General features: G+C 53.4%; 2 protein-coding genes and 1 non-coding gene across 4 annotated transcripts in view; 2 read left to right on the top strand and 1 right to left on the bottom strand.

Moving 5' to 3' along the window:
* DDR2 (discoidin domain receptor tyrosine kinase 2) overlaps positions 1 to 6,797 on the top strand; it is a 48,651-nt gene extending 41,854 nt beyond the window's left edge. Inside the window, exons 17-18 of one of the 2 annotated variants that reach the window (XR_010749399.1) lie at positions 519 to 2,983; positions 3,014 to 6,797. Coding sequence is in view for 1 of the 2 variants with exons in the window: in XM_066371363.1 (XP_066227460.1) it covers positions 519 to 653 (135 nt within the window). In the remaining variant the exon portion in view is untranslated. Of the gene's footprint in view, positions 1 to 518 lie in introns of both variants that reach the window. The other variant, XM_066371363.1, reaches the window with a different exon arrangement.
* A 2,248-nt stretch (positions 6,798 to 9,045) lies between these two features.
* Positions 9,046 to 20,352, top strand: HSD17B7 (hydroxysteroid 17-beta dehydrogenase 7). Its single transcript, XM_066371364.1, has 9 exons — positions 9,046 to 9,149; positions 9,322 to 9,525; positions 10,408 to 10,500; positions 11,519 to 11,633; positions 14,178 to 14,372; positions 15,847 to 15,951; positions 16,997 to 17,053; positions 17,198 to 17,296; positions 19,297 to 20,352. The coding sequence occupies exons 1-9, from the start codon at positions 9,115 to 9,117 to the stop codon at positions 19,402 to 19,404; spliced, it is 1,011 nt and encodes a 336-aa protein (XP_066227461.1). The 5' UTR covers positions 9,046 to 9,114; the 3' UTR covers positions 19,405 to 20,352.
* On the bottom strand, positions 13,089 to 13,164 carry TRNAS-GGA (transfer RNA serine (anticodon GGA)). Its single transcript has one exon. It is a non-coding gene; the product is annotated as a tRNA-Ser (tRNA).
* Positions 20,353 to 20,474: the final 122 nt, after the last annotated feature.

Raw genomic sequence — 20,474 nt, forward strand, 5'->3', positions numbered from 1 at the left:
AACTTTGCTCCAATGGAGCTTTGGCTGTGGGAGAGGAAGAGAGAGATAGATAGAAAGAGAGAGAGAGAGAAAGAGAAAGGAGAGGGGGAGGGGTGGAGAAGCAGATGGACGCTTCTCCTGTGTGCCCTGGCCGGGAATCAAATCCAGGACTTCCACACACTGGGCCAGCGCTATACCACTGAGCCAAACCAGCCAGGGCATAGTCTCTATTTTTAAAAAACTCTAATATTTACTTGAATTTATTTGGGTGACAGTGGTTAACAAAGTTGTACAGGTTGCAGGTGCCCAATTCCACAAGCCATCTGTGCGGCATATTGTACATTCACTCCCCTCTCCCAAGTCAAGTCTTCATTCGTAGAGTCAATAAATATTTGACAACAGAGGCAAAGACGTGCCACAGGGGGTAATGACAGTCTAGTCAATACACGATTCGGGGAGAACTGGACAGACAGGTGCAAGAAGATAAAAAACCCCAAAAAATGATTCTCTCTTGTTGCTTATCTTTGTCGTTTCCAAAGACATATCTCCCCCAGCCTGCCATCTGCCCGGACTCCGTGTACAAGCTCATGCTGAGCTGCTGGCGGAGGGACACCAAGCACCGGCCCTCGTTCCAGGAGATCCACCTCCTGCTGCTCCAGCAGGGGGACGAGTGACGCGTCCACGCCGGGCCACCCTGCCGCGGCCAGGGCCTCCGCACGGGTCAGACCCACCCCTCCGCCACGCCTAAGCCAATCCACCGGATGCCGGCGGCCCCCGACGGACAGAGGCCGGTCTGCTTCTCCCTCTCTCTCTCTCTCTTTGTCCCTCTCTCTCCCACCACTCAACCCCCAGCACTCTCCATTCCTGACCCATATATTACATTTCTTTTTTACATTAAAGAACTAAAAAAGAAAAGAAAAGCCTAGGGCAGATAAAAAAAAAATCCAGTCAAAACATCTTCATGGTTATACCAAGTGTTGGATAAGAGAGGCTAGATCATTTAGATAATTTATAAAGGTTAACTATGCTTTGTGTGTATAAATGTGCAGATGCTACAATATTTTTTTCTCCCTCATGCTGACTTTAAGAGAAATGAGTTTTAGAAAGAAAAACTTGAAGCATAGCAACGTCTTTCGGAAACCTGAGAGCAGGTCTGCGGCGAAACCCCTTGGCGAGTGCGGAGCCTCGGATGACACGGTGTCAGTCACTGGTCACAGGTGTTGTTGTTTCCTCATGTGGCCCCAGACTTGTTCCACGCGTGGCGCTTCCTTCTCCTGTCAAAGTGATGGATGCCTGCTCGTCACCCCCACCTTCCTGGAGTGTGTGTTGCGGTCGTTCGTGGGCAGGGGTCCAGGTTGAGATCTGTGGGCTTAGCAATGCAGAGGGTCACATAGGAAAGACGGCGACCACGTGGTGGTCTGAAGGGGAAGTGTCACTGGCAAAGGAAAACATTGCTCCCACGTGGCAGGATTCCGTGACAGGGAATGGGGATGCTGCGGAGGACCGGCGACAGGTGTAGGAGGCGTTCCTGCAGAGGGCCGCCCCCTTTACCTGGTGCAGGCATTTCCAGGCGCGTGTCTCAGTGAGAGCCTTGTGGTGAAACCATACAAACAGGTGTTTCGAGAGCTTCGTCCCAGGCCCCTCGGTCCACATTCTCCAAGGCTGCCGTGGTGGCCCTTGCGGGCTGGGGGCTGAATTTCTTGGGCAGGAGCAACAGGGAACAGCTCTGTTCTGAGTGTGACCTAGGACCAGTGAGGGGAAGCTACAGCGAGACGGATGTTCACTCTTGATCCGGGACACACAGGATGAATGGGCTGACCCCCCGCCCCCCCAGTGGTGGGACCGTCGTCAGGAAGAGGCTCAGATGGTACAGGCTGAGGAACTAGGGAAGATGGATGTGGGCTGTGAGATGGGGCTGGATGGCCGACAGCACAGGTCGAGCGTGATGCAGATGTCACCCACCGCGGCGGCTTAGTCGACACGGGTGCCTAGAGATGCTGTGACCAGCAGAGAAGAAAGAGGCAGGCTGTGGCTTCAGAGTTCGTGGGAACAGATACCCGGTCACATCAGAGTCCCATCGGAAGAGGCTCTGAGCTTCGACACGCCATGTACCCTCAGGTGCGGTGTGAAGCAGGGAAGGGAAACCCCGATTCCCGCTGAGGGGACACAAAAAGGGATGGCAGAGGACATGCCCCAAGGTGAGAAGGAGCAGCTTCTGTCGGCCTCACGCGGCCCCTTTACAGCCCCTGGGGGGCGTGAGTCCCCTGTTCAGGCCTCGGCACTGCTTCAGGCCACAGCAGAAGCACAGACCCCACAACCCCAGGATCGCCTGCAGGCCCTCCTGTGCCCACAGCAAATACCCTGGCCCCATCGTGACCTGGGACAGCCTCCAGGCTCTCCCAGGACTAACTCTGGAGAGGTCACGGGCTGGGAGTCGGGTCAGCATCGCTTTGGGAGCTCCATCCCGTTTCTTCTTTGAGCCGAGTGTATCATCTTAGACAAGTCACTCTGCCTTCCAGACTTTCCCCGTCCGTAAAAGAAGGACATGCCTTAGGTGGCCTCAAAGTCTCGTCCCATTCTGATACGTTCAGTGCTTGCTGGAAAAGTGGATCTCCAGCGGACGCGGACCCGGTTCCCTGCCCATCTCCTGCTCTAAGAGCTGTGGTCGAGAAGAGCGGCCGTGCAGGGAGGTCACTCTGGGCGTGACAGTAGCCACGTGTGTTGTTTGCAGGTTCTCCACGTGCTTCCCTACACCCCCAGCTCATCTGATATGTGCAGGGCCAGACACGCTCCCTCCCCCCGGGAGACCTGCCACTCTGCTTTCACGGTCAGTGTGAACTTCAGATGCTGTTCAGAGCTCTCCAGAGAGACAGAGCTAGCAGGAGACACACACATGCGCGTGTCTCTGACTTGCTGTAAGGAATCGGCCCGCGTAATCTAGGATGGGGGCTGAGCAGTAGACCCAGGAGAGCTCATGGTGTATGCCTGAGGACCGACGGCCATGGTACAAGTCCATTCGGGGGAGCCCACCAAGGGGTCAGCTCAGCTTCTGGAAGGAGCCAACTCCCTGTCCTCTGCGGCTCTGTCATCAGTTGGGCGAGCCCCCCCCCCCCCCCCCCCCCCCACTGGACAAGGCCCTCTGCCTGACTTGGTCCAACAATTCAAATGCTAATCTTGTCTGGAAACAGCTCATGGACACACCCAGAACAGTGTTTGATCACATGCCCAAGTCAAATCAACATGTGAAGTTGATCATCATGTTTTGCCAGAATTAAAGTGACCTGTGCACACGCCTCTGTTGGGGCCGCGGCCAGCTATGCCGGGACGTCTTAGATGGCAAGAGAAGTATTACTAAACCCCTCCCCTCACCTAACATTGTTCCATTTACTTCTTTCTTAACCATTCTGCCTCAACACTCTGTATTTCACTGTCCCCCAGAAAATGGTCCTATTTATAATGAAATTTGTGTATCTGGGTTTCCCTGGGCTTGAAGCAGAGAGAGGTGGTTGGTTTCAGGTGGCTAGCCAAAGCGTATGGTCACGCCCGTTATCCTTTCTGGGAAAAGGTAGGCCCTGCCTCCTGGCACTGGGCACCTTTGTACGATGAACTCGGGCAGGTTTCACTACAACCTGGTCACATTCACAGTGTGGACCCGAGAGGCCCAACAGCATGCGTGCATGTGTGTGTGTGTGTGTGTGTGTGTGTGTGTGGCGAAGGCCAGTGTGGAAAATCTAAAAGTCATTCGAATCTATGTTGGAAGAATGAAGCTGGAAAAGGAGATGGGGGAAGGGGTGAGAAACGGTGGGGCCCGTTAGCTTTGCCGTAACGCCCCCTCTTCGTGCTCTATGTAGAATGCTTCGTGTCCAGGGTAGGGGGTTAGAGCCGGAGGGAAATGTGTATGTAGACTGGTCGATGTGCTGACAGGCAAGCCCTACCTGGATGCTCAGAATACTCTGGACTGAAGGAGGCCCCAGGAGGCGTGGCTTCAGCTCTGGAGGTGGTCCTTGGCAGGTGCAGGTGCAGATGAGAGGCTGGGACAGAGTCCAGGGGAGGGGGCGGCAGATGGGTGAACCAACGTGAACATTCATGAGGCTGAATGGGAGGTGGTGGGTAGGAAGAGGCCACAGGGACGGGACAGACGTGCACTGGTGGGCTGCGGAGGGTCGCAGAGCAGGACAGAATTGGGTGAGGTCGAGACTCCATTCTGGAGACGGAGAGACGGGACAGGGCAGGAAAAGTAAGTGACCTGAAGGTAAAAGATGACTGGGTATGGAGAGAGAAGACCCTCTGGGTGATGCAGAGGATGCAGACATTGGTGAGAAAATGAGAGGTCTCGGGCAGAGTGGGAAACTGAAGGGCTTTCTGCAGGGTTTAAGGCGGAGGAAGTCCCTCACTGCTGTAAGGCACCCGAGCACCCACTGGGGAGGATCTTTTGTTTCAGAGGAAGTGGGGGGGGGGGAGTGGTGTTCCAGCCTCACCCACGCTTCCCGCAGGGAAGTGGGGCTCAGCCCTGTGCTTTGAGTAAAAGGAGAACAGAGAAGGGGGTGTTCAAAAGAGGAAAAGAGACGAGAAAGTTCCAAGGACATATTCTATAAGAGAATAGCATCTGTTTTGCTCCAAACTATAAAAAAATAAAGAAAATCACAGTGAAGACTTAGGTCACTCCTCCCATAGGGCTATTGAGCATCTGATTTTAAGTTGAATTGATAAGTCCTGATGCTTGAGTCTTTTCAGTAAGACCTCTGGCCATGCCTGTGGCAGCCCCTGGATGTTTCTAGAAATTTCAGATCCCGGTATATGCTGGGAAATCCTTCTGAATCGAAGTTTCACATTTTGGTAGGAACAGACAGATGTCTTCTCCACTTGGTAAATGTCTTGGAGGGCTGAACTGACATGGAAAGAGGCCAGAAATTGTTCACGGATGGGATTGGTGGCATTTTGAGTTCTCTGCTTGGTGGGAATTATTTGGTGTGTATCCTTTAAAAAGAAAAAGAAAAGAAATTTGTTATTTTGAAATACTTTAAAACTCACAAGAAGTTGCAAAAGGAGTACAGGGTGGCCCCACCCTAAAGCCAGGCTTTCCCACTGATAATATCTTACATAACCATCATGCACGTCCAAAAGCCAGAAAACTGACATCGGTCTGATATTGTTAACTAAACCTTAGACTCTATTCAGATTTCATCAGTTTTTTGTTTTTTTTCCCCACATGGATTTATTTAGTATCTGGATAGGTTTAACCCTCGCTAGTTTGTAACCTGGCCTTGCTTGGAGGCCTTAGAGAAAGACACCATTCGGATACAATTGTACAAAATCCTAAAGAGACTGTAACAAAGTAACTTGTTCCTTTGTCTCTGAGCATTATCCTGCCTAGACTAGGTTCCCATGCGCTGACTTAATCTGGCTGTGCAGTGTCTGTAACAATGCCAGACAACTTGGAAGGGAGGCCGCAACAGAGAGGGCAGCTGAGAGAGACCGGGCCATGACTTGCTGGCCGGATAATCAGGTGTGGAAGGGAAATCTCGATGGCTCCTGCTGTTTCTGCAGTGAGGGGGATTTGTTACTGTGGCAAAGAGGACTTGAGAGTGAAGCAGTGTTTTTGGTCAAGAAGTAGTCGTCAACGAGTGATGGCCCCAGGATGGTTTGTGGAAGGAATAGAGAACAGTGGTTAGACCCTACTGTGTTGATGAGAAACTATTTTCATCCTAGTAGAGCAGTTTTATTTGCCAGAATATCTATTCTGAAATGGAATACCAATCACATTGGACCAAGCTAAATGCAAACACAGCAGCGATGTCTTGGGAGAGGATGTGTATGGGGGATGTTGAGACTTCGGCTTTGCCGCTCATGGCTGAGAGTTTTGGGGTGGTGTTTTTACGTGCCCTGTTTAGAGGTTACAAGACTGTAACTTGTTCACCACTGCGTAACCCCATGTCCTGTGAAGTTCCTAGCACAGAGTGGGCTCTCCACACATGTTTTTTGAATGTTGTTTTTGAATGAATCAACTATGGAAACAGGAACTTGTCATATTGCACAACGAGGGTGAATTAGGGAGAATTATTCTGCTCTGACATAGAGGGTGCTTTTGAACAAGGGAAGAGAGGAAGGGCCGGGACCTTACCTGGTGCAGAACAGCCTCTGTCTGTATACTTTCTGATGGGGAAGTTGACCTATGGAATACCTTGTTCTTTGAGGTCTTTCCACAGCATTTAAAGGTCGTTTCACACGAGGCCCTAAACTCAGCCTGTTCAAAATGAACTTTGTAGTTTCTCTGACAGCCACCTTGTCAACCACTTCCCAGGTCCCTTGAAGGAACAGGGTGAGTCCCAGGGTCGCTGTTGCTTACCCATTGTCACCACTGCAGCTAAAGGGAGGATTGGCCCTGGAGGATAAGGTAATCACTTAGAGCGAAAACTCTTTTTGAAAGCGGGAGGATTCCTGCCAACACACTGAGCATACAATGTAGCTGTTCCCTTCACGCTCTTCATTGCCCACGACACCCATTCCTCTCCCCCGTCATCTGCTGGCGTTGCTGGAGCAGTACTGCTGGGCAGGCTTCCTGTGGCAAGGGAGCACCTGGGCCTGCTCTGCCGACTGTGGAGGACGTGTGTCTTGTCAAGGGGTAAAGAGCAAAGTGTCTTAATTTCTGCTTAAAACTATCATAGTCATTCCAAGATAGAGTACGTTAAGAATTCTCTGTATTAGAAAAAAAAAACAAAACAAGATGCCAACTGTATATTGTCTTTTATTTATTCTCTGTTAACAGTCTGTCAGATGATAAATTGTAAATAACAATGATTAAAGAAATATGCTACTGAGAGATGGTTCTTTCTGTGTCCATGGCACCAGTCCTGGGCTCTGTCACCCTTTCTCCCATGCCTGGCACCCTTTTTGGAGACGTGTTGGGGAAGGAGCCCAGGTTTGTAACAGGCGTGGACACCTGCCTGTCACAGTGCACTTGACCCAGGCCTCTCACACATTAGCTAACTTTATGGGAGGGTGTCCCAGTAGAGCCCAAGCTCTACGTTGATCAGGAGTCCTGATTTGACTTCCCCATGCAGTGGGACACTCCTGCTTATCAGCAGGGCTGGCAGCCTCTTCGAGACTACTCTTGAGGTGGCTATGAGGATACTAATGATAAGTGCCAACACTAACTGCCACCAGAGGAAAGATACAACTGACACAGAGTTAGTTGCAATAATCACGTGGGCAATTTATTACTCACAAATCCTTTTGGCGTGCCTGGGTACAGCTTAAGGGGGCCCTGTCCGTATGCTCCTCTCTGCTGTCTTTGGTCAGAGCTCAGAGCTGTGTGGAGACAGTTCACATTCACTTTTGAGTCTGGGCGACTACTGCAGCAGGGGGCCCCTCAGCTTTAGTACCTTTTCTGGCCAACGCCTTCTAACAGGTGTCAATCTACAGGATTATCACCTCAAACCACCTTTTTGGGAGTTCCTCACAGGAAACCCCCTTTTATGTTAATCTACTGAAATGTTTTCATCAAACCACTTTTTTTTTTTTTTTTCATTTTTTCATTTTTTTTTTTTTTTTTTTAGAGAGGAAAGAGAGAGGGAGAGAAGGGAGGAGGAGCTGGAAGCATCAACTCCCATATGTGCCTTGACCAGGCAAGCCCAGGGTTTTGAACCGGCCACCTCAGCATTTCCAGGTCGACGCTTTATCCCCTGCGCCACCACAGGTCAGGCACATCAAACCACTTTTTAAGATGCTCTTATTTACATTAACTTACAAAGTGATGACGCCAAGCCACTTCTTATCTATGTATAACTTCACACACACACTAACTGGGCCCTGCTTGAAAGTCAGAGTCTGTTTATCACATCTGCACACACTATATTAATTCCTATCCAGATGCCATAACTTTATTTAATTTTAATAATTATTTTTAATATTGTTTTAATTACTTTTATATATCTTCCATATTTTTGTTTTTTACATTTCTATATATTTAATTACTATAACATTATATTACTACAACAGAGGGAAAGGACCTTGGTGTCTGGCGTAGTCACACAACTAGAGCCTGGGGTTTGATGCTCTCTGTCACCTTAGTCCAGTTCTGGGGGGCTTAGTCCAAGAATCAACTGGGAACACTTTATTGTTGTCACAAAGTTGTCTTATTCTATATAAAGAAATACTTTCTAAATCCAGACACGGTCTGTCTCGGTGCCTCTGCACCCAGAGCAGCAAACCCCTGAACCCCCAGGATGCAGACTAGGTCCCTGCAGCAGAGGTTATACTGACACCACCTGGAGCGACTCTCTTCCTGCCCTTGCAGAACGCGTCCACACTTTTACTTTACGAGTAACGTGAGCACATGTTCCTCCACGGCCACAGCCACGCAGGTAAGGGAGCGGGTATGAGCCTCAGAGACGAGCCAGAGGTGGCTTCTTCCCGTCCTGGGCGCCCAGGACCCAAGTGCTCCCCATGGTCCAAGTTCTGACAGCTGGCAATTCTAGCCTGAATGTTCCCTAAAGTCAGTGCTCCAAAGGTGACTGGAGCGCGAAGGGGTCTGGGAGCCCAGGGCTGGACAGTGGCCCGGTGCTGCAGACTCGGGTAAAGCGGCGGGGATCACGAGGGGACAGTCCCCGAACTTCAGAAGCTCCTGGACCCGAACCTCAGCTGCAAACGCCCCAGTGGAGCGGCCAGAGAGCCAGGCCCTCGCGCGCAAAACACCTGGGCCCAAAGCGCACCCCAGGGTGGGGCCGGGGCGGGTCACCTCAGTAGCAGAGGCGGGGGATAGCTGAGTGACTGGGGGCGGGGCGTCCCTGGGCCACACCCCTCAGGCTATCTCACCCGACCTTGGCCCCGGCGCGGCCCGCGCACGGCGGGTTGCGATTGGAGGGCTCAACGCGGAGTCGGTGACGCCAGCGGTGGTGGGACCAACCGGGATCTGATTGGAGGGCGTGGCGGGCCGTGGCGGGGCGGTTTCTGCGGGCCCTGATTGGGCGGCGGACGGGACCTGCCTGGATCTGATTGGAGAGCGTTTATGGGCGTGGCCTAGAGCTTCGCCGGGCCCTGATTGGGCTGCGACGGGGAGGCGGGGCCGGCTGGGACTTAGGCTCTTCCCCGAGGTGCGTTCGGGTCCAGTTGGCTGCTGGGCGTCCGGGCGCCGCCATGCGGAAGGTGGTGCTGGTCACCGGGGCGAGCAGGTGCGGCCTCGCGCGCGGGCGCGGCGGCAGCGGGGCGAGATCGGGATCGGGGTCGGGGTGGAGGCGGGGGCGGCGTGCCCGGTTCCCTCTCCCCTGCCGGCCCGGGCTCCGTCCCCGGGAGCCGGGCCTGGGGGCGCCGCGCGGCTCACGCCGTCCCGTGTCCGCCTCGCAGCGGCGTGGGCCGGGCGCTGTGCCAGCGGCTGCTGCAGGAGGACGATGGGCTGCATCTGTGCCTGGCGTGCCGCCACTGGGGCCGCGCCCAGGCCGCCCGCGCCGCGCTGCTGGCCGCCCGGCCCTCCGCTCAGGTCAGCGCCGTACAGGTGGACGTCGCCGACCTGCGCTCGGTGCTGCGGGCCGCCTGGGAGCTGCGGAGCAGGTGGGCTCCTCCGTCGCGGGCTTCCCTTGGGCGGGGGTGCGGCGCGCGGTGGACGGAACCGGGAAGGGCTGGGCTGGAAGCCGCGCTCGCTGCAGGGTCACCTGCGGGCAGGGCGGGGCGCCCACGGGCAGGGCGGGGGCCAGCTCGGGCTCCGGTTTCCGTCCCTACCTCGTCTTGTCTAGTCCGTGGAGGTGCACACAGCAGCGCGCGTGGCCGCTTGGCCTTACCTGACGTAGCTGCTGGGACGCCCGAGTGCGTGTCCTGCTCTTTCCTGCCGGGTCACTGAGCGGGGCAGGCAGGGACCCTGACATGGAAGCCTTGGCCTGGGAGGGTCAGGGGGCTTCATGCTGCAGTGTGAGTCTTCCAACCAGGTCTCCTCCTGGGTGCTTCAGGGAAGACATTTATTATCCCAGGTTAGTAATTTTGTATCCAGGGAAATATTTAATGGGTTTTTTTTTCCAGCCCCCATTTAAGGCTGAGGCGAGGCTGTGGGGGCCTAAGGTAGTCTGTGAGCTCTCCTTGTGTTCTGGGAGGACCTTACATCCTGATGATGTGGACCACTCAGTGGGAAAGGCCAGTCCACTGGGGTCCTCGGCTTTAGTGAGCAGCTTGGAGTTCAGAGGAGGCGAACTTCAGTATCTTATAAATTTCACTTATCAACTGGGGAAAATGTGGATGTAAAAAACCCCCAAAACAATACTTCTGCAAACTAGGGAGGGAGGGAGGGGTGTTTATAGACAGGGTGGCCACAGAGCCTAACTGGGGGGACAAAGCTAAGACGGTATGGGTGAGAGGAGGCCTGGTTTACAGCCCACTGCAGCTCCCTAAATTCTCTGCAGCCAACACCGTCCGGAAAAGATGACTAACGTTCTCACCCTGCAGGTTTCAGAGGTTAGACTACGTGTATCTGAATGCTGGGATCATGCCTAGCCCACACCTGAACGTCAAAGCACTTTTCTCCAGCCTCTTCTCAAGGTAATTTCCATTTTCCAGGTAAATTGATTGCTGGGAAGGTGTTTATACTTTTCGGTGGAGTTTTGCCCTGAGTATGTTAAGTTGGAGGGGGAGGGGCAGGCAGAGGGGACGTTGAGAGGCATGAAGACAGAAGGGAAGAAAAGCCCCCACCTCTCGTGGGGGAAGTTGCACGCCGCTGTGGGTCCAACTGTGACAGGAACCCTTCAGACTCAGGCAGGTTGGCAGCAGGACTCCAGCCCCTGGGGAGGCTGCTGTGTGTCTGCTGCTCTGACTGGCAGGGTGGGGCATGGTGTTTCTCAATACACGTTCATGCAATGGCTCCCAAAAATCTTTGACCCCGACCTACAGGAAGAAAGCAATCTTATCTTGTGACCTGATGTGGTGGTTTTCAACCACCAGTCCGCAGATTGGTGCCACTAGAAATTTCATGCCGGTCCACAGAAGTTAACTATGTTGAAATGTGGTTTCCTTTTTCTCTGACCGGCGGTTGAATACCACTGACCTAGTGTACTTATTCATGGAGGTTCTTTCTTACTTGACTCTGGTCTCCTTGCTTTTGCTAAACACACACACTCAGTCTCACACTAGCCTTGACCGACTGAACTGCTGTCACAGCAAACATGGCATTGGTATGTTTGATGCCCCATGGACGCTCAGTGAGAGCACCAGCCATTGGCCTCAGTTTGTGCGGGCAGGGCCTCCCCTCTGCGTAGCTGCTGTCTCCCAGAGACGCTGACTTGTAACCTGATTGGGAAGGAAGGGAGGAGGGGTTCGGCAGGTGTTTAGTGGCTCAGGTTCCTGTTGGCAGTCTGAGCTGTAGTGTGGGAGCACTTCTGGGGGAAGGGTGGCATCACAGATAACGCGGTCACCCAGGCTGAGAAGTCGGTGTTCTCATTCCCGTTGCCGCAGAATCAGGGACACAGAGTTTGGGGCCGATGGGGCGGCCAGGGGTTGTCTCTTTAATGTCTCCCGTCGTGGGAGCTTCTGAAAATCATGCTGTTGTCTTCTGCTGTTTCAGAAAAGTGATTCATGTGTTCTCCACAGCTGAGGGGCTGCTGACCCAGGACGACAGGGTCACCGCCGACGGGCTCCAGGAAGTCTTTGCCACCAACGTCTTTGGCCACTTTCTCCTGGTAAGGTGTCCGCAGGCCCACACTCAGTGCGGGGACCCTACAGAGTGCCTGAGCACGCAGGACATACCCTGGTGTTGCTCTGGGAAGCTTGGCAGCATGCCGCTATATTTGCTCCTGAGTATTAACGTAGGACGATCTCTCTATTCTGAAAACATGGGCTCCCTACAGCAGCTGATGGAGATTCTGTTTCATGTTTGGACATCGGCTCTGGAGGGTGGAGAGAAAGTAGAGAGAAGCACTCAGAGCCATTCAGAGACAGAGCCTAGGCTGCCCCAAGCGTCTTTAGAGCTGGGCTTGGCTTTGGAGAGGAGAGGACAGGCAAACAAGGAGTAAACAATGGTTCCCAGCTGATCTCTTAGTGGCCTGATGTGATTTCTCAGCACCTGTGTTCACGTGCTGCAGGCCCAGGATGCATCCTGTGCCCAGGCCTCAGGCTAATCTTGTGAGACTGCATCAGTGTCTAGTGAGGTCACGCCTGACCACGCCCTGGTGTAGGGATGCCTCCTGACACTGGGCTGGCAGCACACGACCTGCCTGTGTGATGACAAGTAGATTCATGGTCACTTTTCTTCACTTTGAGTTTGTTTTCCCTGATAATTCAACCACCTCCTTGAGTACTAGCCTGTGTTTATAATAAATTAAGATATAAGTATTAAGAGATGTTAGAAGGACGTTAAAAGAAATGAGAAGTAATCAATGAATAACTAAAGTGAAGCAACTATGAGTTGATGCTTCTCATCTCTCTCCCTTCCTGTCTGTCTCAAAAAAAATGAGCCTCCAGGAGTTTATTATTATGGAGAAAGAGCAGGGTGCAGTCTGTATAGTGTGACCTCATTTATGTAAATAAAGATATATCTTTACCTGTTACATATGCACGTGTGCTGTATTTCCAGAATGATACAAATTGGGAACACTTGTTGCCTTTGAACTGGGAGCCAGGACCTCAGGCCTGAGTGGGAGATTCATGTGTCATTCAGATCCTTTAGTACTGTTTTTATTTTTTTATTTTTTTATGATACTAGGTTTTCAGTCAAAAGTTAATTAAAATATAAAGTCAGGATGGGTTAAATTCTTATCTGGTCATTTAAAAAATAAATTCACAGAGAAGTCATTATTTAATATTTCCTTTGTCTTTTTATAATCCTCTTTCTTTGCTCCCCCCCCCCCTTTTTTTTTCTGTATTTTTCTGAAGCCGGAAACGGGGAGAGACAGTCAGACAGACTCCCACATGCGCCCGACCAGGATCCACCCGGCACGCCCACCAGGGGGCGACGCTCTGCCCCTCCGGGGCGTCGCGCTGTTGCGACCAGAGCCACTCTAGCCCCTGGGGCAGAGGCTGAGGAGCCATCCCCAGCGCACGGGCCATCTTTGCTCCAGTGGAGCCTCGGCTGCGGGAGGGGAAGAGAGAGACAGAGAGGGGGAGGGGTGGAGAAACAGATGGGCGCTTCTCCTGTGTGCCCTGGCCAGGAATCGAACCTGGGACTTCTGCACTCCAGGCCGACGCTCTACCACTGAGCCAACTGGCCAGGGCCTGCTCCCCTTTTTTGTATTATTGAATTACTGGTCATGGTAGCTACCCCTGTGGGCTCATGATATGTTGTTTCTACTGTGGATTATAAATACGACATCATTTTTCTGCTCAGACTGTTTCAGTGGGCCCGGGTGTCATGGACAGGCCCTCATCAAGATGGCTTTGTTTCTGTTTTAAGCACATCCTTTCTGACACTGTGAGATGCTCCAAGCTCACAGTGTGCTTCCATGTCCTCGGCCTAGAATCGGCCACTTCTCTAAGGAGATCTGGCACTTTTCTTTGGAGGTGGCGTTAGATACCAAAACCTGGTTCTCATTGTTGAGACGGCAGGTGCTTCTGGGTCCCCTTCAGCTAACAGCAGGGGGGTGCTTATGCATGTGCTAGCCACCTATGTCCATATACCTCTGTACGGTTCTATATGGAACCATCTGTGTCATGATTAAGGTGATTGTGAGTTCACACTCAGGAGGGCGTTCCGGCCCCTCCCCTTCCGTGCCCGTCACGTCCACTCTCCACTGACAAACCCGCTCCATTCCATTCCAGCAGGCGTAGTGGTTTTTAAATTGTTACCTGTACCCCCCGACCCCCACTCCATAGGTTTTGATAATAATTTTTTTTATTTTGTATTTTTCTGAAGTGAGAAGCAGGGAGGTAGACAGACAGACTCCTCATGTGCCCAACCGGGATTCACCCGGCATGTTCACCAGGGGTTGATGCTCTGCCCATCTGGGGCGTTGCTCTGCTGCAATGGGAGCCATTCTAGCGCCTGAGGGGGAGGCCATGGAGCCATCCCCAGCGCCTGGGCCAACTTTGCTCCAATGGAGCCTTGGCTGCGGGAGGGGAAGAGAGACAGAGAAAGCAGAGGGGGAGGGGTAGAGAAGCAGATGGGGGCTTCTCCTATGTACCCTGACTGGGAATCGAACTTGGGATTTCCACACACCAAGCTGACGCTCTACCGCTGAGCCAACCGGCCAGGGCCTGATAACAATTTTTGTTCCTCTTCCCACGTTCAGATCCAGGAGCTGAAGCCTCTCCTCGGCCCCCATGACAGACCGTCTCGGCTCATCTGGACGTCATCTCGCAATGCGATGAAGTCCAATTTCAGCCTGGAGGACTTCCAGCACAGCCAAGGCCGGGAGCCCTACAGCTCCTCCAAGTATGCCCTGGACCTTCTAAGTGTGGCCCTGAACAGGAACTTCAACGAGCAGGTGAGGGCCTGTCTCGGTGCTGGGGCGTGGTGGGCCAGGTCTCTGAACCACAGCCGATTCCTGGAAGGCGGCCACCGCAGCTCAGAAGATGCAGTGTGTCCCTCGAGCCGGACTGCTGTGAGGACAGGGTAGGCCCTCAGGGAGACTGGCAGCTGGTGACATGCAGGTTTAAAGGCAGAGATAGTTAGCTCCTGACCTCCCAGGTGTGGGGGGCTCCCTCACCGTCCTGTCCTTCGGGAGCCGTGATTCCTATTGCAGAGTGGGGCTCACAAGGCCTGCAGTTCCTGGGAGACTCAGTATGTCAGGTGCGGCACCCCCTACCTGTGCCTTCATTGCCTTTCCTGTCCCAGAGGGGTGGGTCTGAGTACCCCCCATCTTCCTGCGGGGACACTGACGTGTGGCCATAGAACCTGGTGGCAAGTCTCGTGGGAACCCTTGGAGTTGAGGAGGAAGGAAGTAAAAGGTTCATGGCCGTGCTTTGGAGAGGGCCTGTGTCATCATTCTTGTCTTGAGGGTTTTATCTCTTTTTTCTGGGAGAGTCTCGGGGGAGGATCTCATCATAGTCAGCAGCTTGTCAGCTGCGTCCTTCAGCAAGCTGACTCAGCAAGATGAGCGTCCAGGGGAGTACAGGACCCTTCTCTGATCAGCTTCTTTGTTTCCCTTTTATTTCGGGCCTGCCTGGCTCTGACTGGGTGTTTGCTATTTATTCCCCCGACCTCATCTGTCCTTGGGTTTGGCTGACACCAGTGGCACCAGCCGGGTCTCTGACCTGTCTCCCTGACCAGGTGATTTAATTAAGCTGTTCATTCTCTGCTCAAGACGGAGAGGTCTGAGCCACTTGTTCTCAAGTGCCCTGGGTTAGGAGACCTAAGGACCTGTAGATCGGTCCAATTGTGTGGCTTTGTTTAATTACCTGGCCTCAGTTTTCCCCTCCCACTTACCCAGGCGTGTCCCCTAGCTTCTCACTCTGCTGCCTCAGGAGCAGGCTCTGTGGGACCACATGGCCCTGTCCTCTGAGCCCGGACCTCCCACCTGCCTCCTGGGGTCTGCGTCCATGCCCGCAGGGTGGCAGACACACACGTCTGGTTTCGTGTCCATGTTTACCAGAGCAGAAGCTGCTGGGAGGCAGAGATGGTGCCATGTATTTGTCTTTTCATCTAAAGTGCTTGTTAGGATGGATACACCGACCTCAGTGGATGCAGTGACTGGGGAAACTGAGGCAGCCAGGTCCTTGCCTACCCCAGCTTCAGGCCCGGCTACTCACTGTGCAGGACGTTTCCTGAGATAAGCGACTGTCTTACTCATTTTTGCATCCTGAGTACCTCTTGAACCAAGTTGTCAGTGCCGGTGCATCCATGGACTTGGCCTCCTCAGCGTCCAGGACAGCGCGGAGCAGGAGCCCTTCCTGCCCTGGGCCCTTTGTTTGCCAGCGTGGAGCTGCGCACCGAACTCAACTCTGCCCCTCTGCCCCCAGGGCCTGTTCTCCAGTGTGGTGTGCCCGGGGACCATGCTGACCAACCTGACTTACGGAGTTGTACACCCCTTCGTGTGGACGCTGATCACGCCCTTCATATTGCTGGTGAGCGTGTGCCCGCCCAGCACTCCTTTGCTCAGTTTACGAACAAAAAGATGTGTTTGACGGTTGGGAAACGATTTAAGAAATCGAACCCGGAGGTGGCAGGGTCCAGTGTCCCTTGAGGTTTGAGGTCACTTAGCCTGTGACCTCTGCTTCCCACCAGCTACCCTCCCACGGCACCTGTCTGCGTGTCCCGTGCGTGCTCTGTAGATCCCCAGTTCTAGGCGGTGCACACGGGAAGCCGTGCTCTGTGAGCAGTCCACGTGGTCCCGTGCATCAGCTGCCCCCGGAGGGCGAGGCGTTTTATGACCAGGGAGCTGTGCGTCTGCTTTTCTGTCTTGTGGTTACATTCTTGCAGGGACACTGTGTCTTCAGCACATGAGAAAATGTTACTTTTAGGAAATGCCCTTCCGTGGTTAGAAAACTTGTCCCTCTGTCACTCCAGGTATAGAGAAAGACAGAGGGAACTGTGCCTTTTGTCCCAAGCAGCTGACCCGGGGTGGGGGAGATGAAGTGATATTTCTTTTTTTTTTTTTTTTTTTTTTGTATTTTTCTGAAGCTGGAAACGGGGAGGCAGTCAGACAGACTCCTGCATGCGCCTGACTGGGATCCACCCGGCACGCCCACCAGGGGGCGATGCTCTGCCCATCTGGGGCCTCGCTCTGTTGCGACCAGAGCCACTCTAGCGCTTGGGCAGAGGCCAAGGAGCCATCCCCAGCGCCCGGGCCATCTTTTTGCTCCAATGGAGCCTTGGCTGCGGGAGGGGAAGAGAGAGACAGAGAGGAAGGAGAGGGGTAGGAGTGGAGAAGCAGATGGGCGCTTCTGCTATGTGCCCTGGCCAGGAATCGATCCCGGGACTCCTGCATGCCAGGCCGACGCTCTACCACTGAGCCAACCTGCCAGGGCGAAGTGATATTTCTTATTCAGACTTCTTTATATTTTGATACTTAAACAGTATTCACCAATAAGAAAGGCAGGTTATCTTAGAGTGATGAGGGAGTGATGCTTTTGTGACTTTGTGACAAAATAACTCCTGTTTTCTTCTCAGTTTCGCTTCTTCGCAAACGCTTTCACCTTGACCCCGCACAACGGAGCCGAGGCGCTGGTATGTACGGTTCCGTGGCTCGTACGGGTGCTCACTGCTGGAGGCAATGCCTAGCTTGTCTGGAGCACCGCGCCAGCTCCAAGTCCCCCAGCCGCCTCGCCGGCCACTCAGCACGGAAATCGTGTCTGCCCTCTTCCCCTCCAGGTGTGGCTCTTCCACCAGAGGCCAGAGTCTCTCAACCCCCTGACCAAGTATCTGAGCGCCACCACGGGCTTCGGAAGGAACTATGTAACCACCCAGAAGGTAACTGCTGTTACTGATGTTTCTGCTGGGCCTGCTAGCCGCGCCTTCGTTCCTGCCCTGCCTTCAGCTTCCAGTTCTGCTCTCCTGCCTCAGGACCGTTGACATCCTCTCCCCTCCCCAATGGCTCTTACTTCTTTCAGCTCACTGGTCCCTACTGTTCATCCTCACTGTCTTACCTTGCATTTCGGCCAGCGACCCTTTTGGCAGGTCCGTGCCTCTGCTATGGGCTTTCCCGGAAACTTATCCTGTGCTGTATGTGCCTTCGACATGGGCCCCCTGTCTGAATCTAAGCTCTGACCAGGTCTGTAGTGCCTTCCCAGCACGGGGTGTACATGCAGTAGGTGCTCGGTAAATGGGCTGCAAGTTGGACGAGATAGAAGGTGTTTCTACGTGAGGTCGACTTTCTCTGTGTGTTGAGGGTCGCTCGTGACAGGTGTTAGCTTTGATGGCTGGTGCTTCGCAGAGGTCAGGGCAAGTGGCTTCTCAGCCTGGGTGACCTTCCAGACAGAAACAGACACAGAGTTGCCTGTTAGGAAGTGAGAATGTTCACTTTGAACCTGTAAGAACTGTTTTGTTGTGTTTCTGTGAGTGAGGTTTGTTTCCGCCTCGTTTTTTGCTGCCCGCTACACAGGGAGGCGTTGCTGTGAGATACATGGGTGGGGTGGACAGGTGCATTGTCAGCTGAGACGGCAGTGGTGGTGATTGCGTCCACGAGGAGCCTCACTCGCTGCCCCCTGGAAACTCCCGTGCCTCCCAGACCTGCTCTGCGGGACACAACACCTTCCTCAAGGTTTGCCGAAAGCCTTCGGTCATGAGCAGGTGTGAGAAATGCTTCCTGCTCTGTTCCCTCCCAGCGCTGGGCACCCATGCGTCTGCGGAGACCAGCGCTCACACGGCAGGGTCGTGCGGGTCCGGTGTCTGGTTCCCCGTGTTTCCCAGTTGTTCTGGACTCTTGATTTCTCCTTCTTCAGATTCTGTGTAACACTTGATAGCACCCCAGGGCCCTCCCTAGGGACTCTTGTAAATTAATAACCTTCGAGATCCTCAGAGTTTGTTTGAATTACCTACAGATCTCAGGGGCTAATCTGTTCACTGAGGGGAGAAAATGCTGAATTCTGTAAACCGAAGTAATATATTAGCATTTCATGGAAGTCCATTGAAGAAAGCGTTTTAACATATGATGAATCCGAGAAGTCACTTCCTCCCATTAAGGGTGGGGGTCACACAGACCTGAGCCTCGTATCCTCTGTACGGAAAACTCTGACTGAACGAGGGGGGTGTAATTTCCAAAATGTAAAAAGTTAGAATCTTCAGCCTTTCAGCTCTGAAGAAAGAGGCCTTTTTGAAGGTTGGGTTCTGTGTGGACCTGAAAAGACTTATCGTGTCACAGGGGCTGGCAGTTTGCTTTCACACACGGTAAAAATTAGATTTTCCACACGAAACAGGAGAACGTAAGGTACCAGCAGGCCGAGTGAGGTGGAGGCTGAGATTCCTCATGCATGAAGAGCAGTTTGGGGAGACAGCCATAGGCTGGTGTGGGGCTTACCAAGGTCAGGTACCCGGTTCCTTGTCCCCGTCCAGCTGTTCCTGGGGTGACAGCTCATCCTCCTGACTCCGAGAGTGCTCTGGGTGTCACTACCCGGGCCAGTTCACTGCGACCAAGCCCCAGGCTCTGTATCTGAAGAGTGTGCCTCTTAGGCATCGGTAGCTGTTGGAATTTAAAAGAAAACCCTTGGGGGTTCTCTCTCGTCCTCAGTCACATCAGAGTGCTGGGTGTTGTGTGACTGGGCCACAGGGGCCGGGCTGCAGAATCAGACCTCCCGTGTCGCTGTTGCAGGGCTAACTGGGTTTGGCGAGTGCTGGGCCGGGTGTTGCAGGGTCCTCACCCTCCCTGCCGTCCCCTGTTCCCTCACCTGTCGAGCGCCTTCCTGTCCCACAGCAGTGCTCGTGTCATGTCCCCTCTGATCACTCTGGTCACCGTGTCTCTGGCTCCTTTCCAGATGGACCTCGATGAGGACACTGCTGAAAAGTTCTACAAGAACCTGCTGGAGCTGGAGAAGCAGGTGCGCGTTAACCTGGAGGACGTGGACCAGCAGAGCTGGTGGTGACCAGCCGGGCGCCATGTCCCCCTCCTGTGCGCGTCTGTCTTAGGCGGCGGTGTTTGTGATGAAGTATGAACTCTCACCCTCCCTCTCCTCGCCACTGCCTCTCTCTCTAAGGCTGTGTGTGCTCGCGAGAGGGGTTCACAGACTAGAATGTCACTTAGCTGTTCTCCAGAATGGGCCCGCTGGCCTCTGCTGGAGTCCCTCAGCAGTCACCCCTCTGTTCCGCTGGGGCTCAAGCCATGCCCTGGAGCGAGGGGTGGACTCGAGACATTGTCACCCCGGTCCTTCTGCTGGCCTGTCCTGGCGGGAGGCCACAGTCACTGAGTGACATCCTCAGTTGTGCCCCTTCTGTGAGCTTTCCTTTTACCCCCACCTTAGTCCTTCCTGCTGCTTCCCCAACCCTGAGATTCAGAGCCCGACTGTCCGCCTTCAGGGGCCTGTGCGGTAGTCACAGCAACCGGGGGTGTCCCTGGGCTGCTCCCAGGATTTCTTGCCTTGTTTAAAAAGCGCCTTATTGATGCTGACGCCATCCATGTGACCACAGGCCTGACTTAGCACCATCTGCAAGTTTGTTCTGCTGACACACCTACCTTCATCCTCCCATCTTCATGGATGTGAACTCGCGTGAGAAATGACTTGCTCACTGTTTTGATAAGACTTCCCAGCCGAGTTATTGCCAGTGGGTTCCCTGCCGGCATCGGCGGTGATCGCAAGTCGGTTCTGACTTTGTTTGCGTGACGTTAAAGACAGAAGGCTAAGCTGCTTAGATGTTCTGACCCTATAAGTCACCAGTACCCGGGATACAATAAAGTGGGTAAAATTTTGGATAAGTCAGTAAAAGTGAAAAACTGTAAATAAATATAATTGCTATGCATTTTAAGTACGCATTCCTGTTATGATTAACCTAATTTTGTTGTTAAAGATATTTTCAATAAAGTCAAATGTTCTGTACTTTCACGAGGGCCGGACACTCAGTGTGTGTGAGAGAGGGGGGAGCGGGGGCCGAGGGCAGGGCGGGCTCTGTCTCTCCCTCCCCAGCAGCGCCTGGTGGATACCCGGCTCCTCGTTGGCGA

The sequence above is a fragment of the Saccopteryx leptura genome, chromosome 2 (assembly GCF_036850995.1).
Source record: "Saccopteryx leptura isolate mSacLep1 chromosome 2, mSacLep1_pri_phased_curated, whole genome shotgun sequence".
In the NCBI taxonomy this organism is placed as follows: Eukaryota; Metazoa; Chordata; class Mammalia; order Chiroptera; family Emballonuridae; genus Saccopteryx; species Saccopteryx leptura.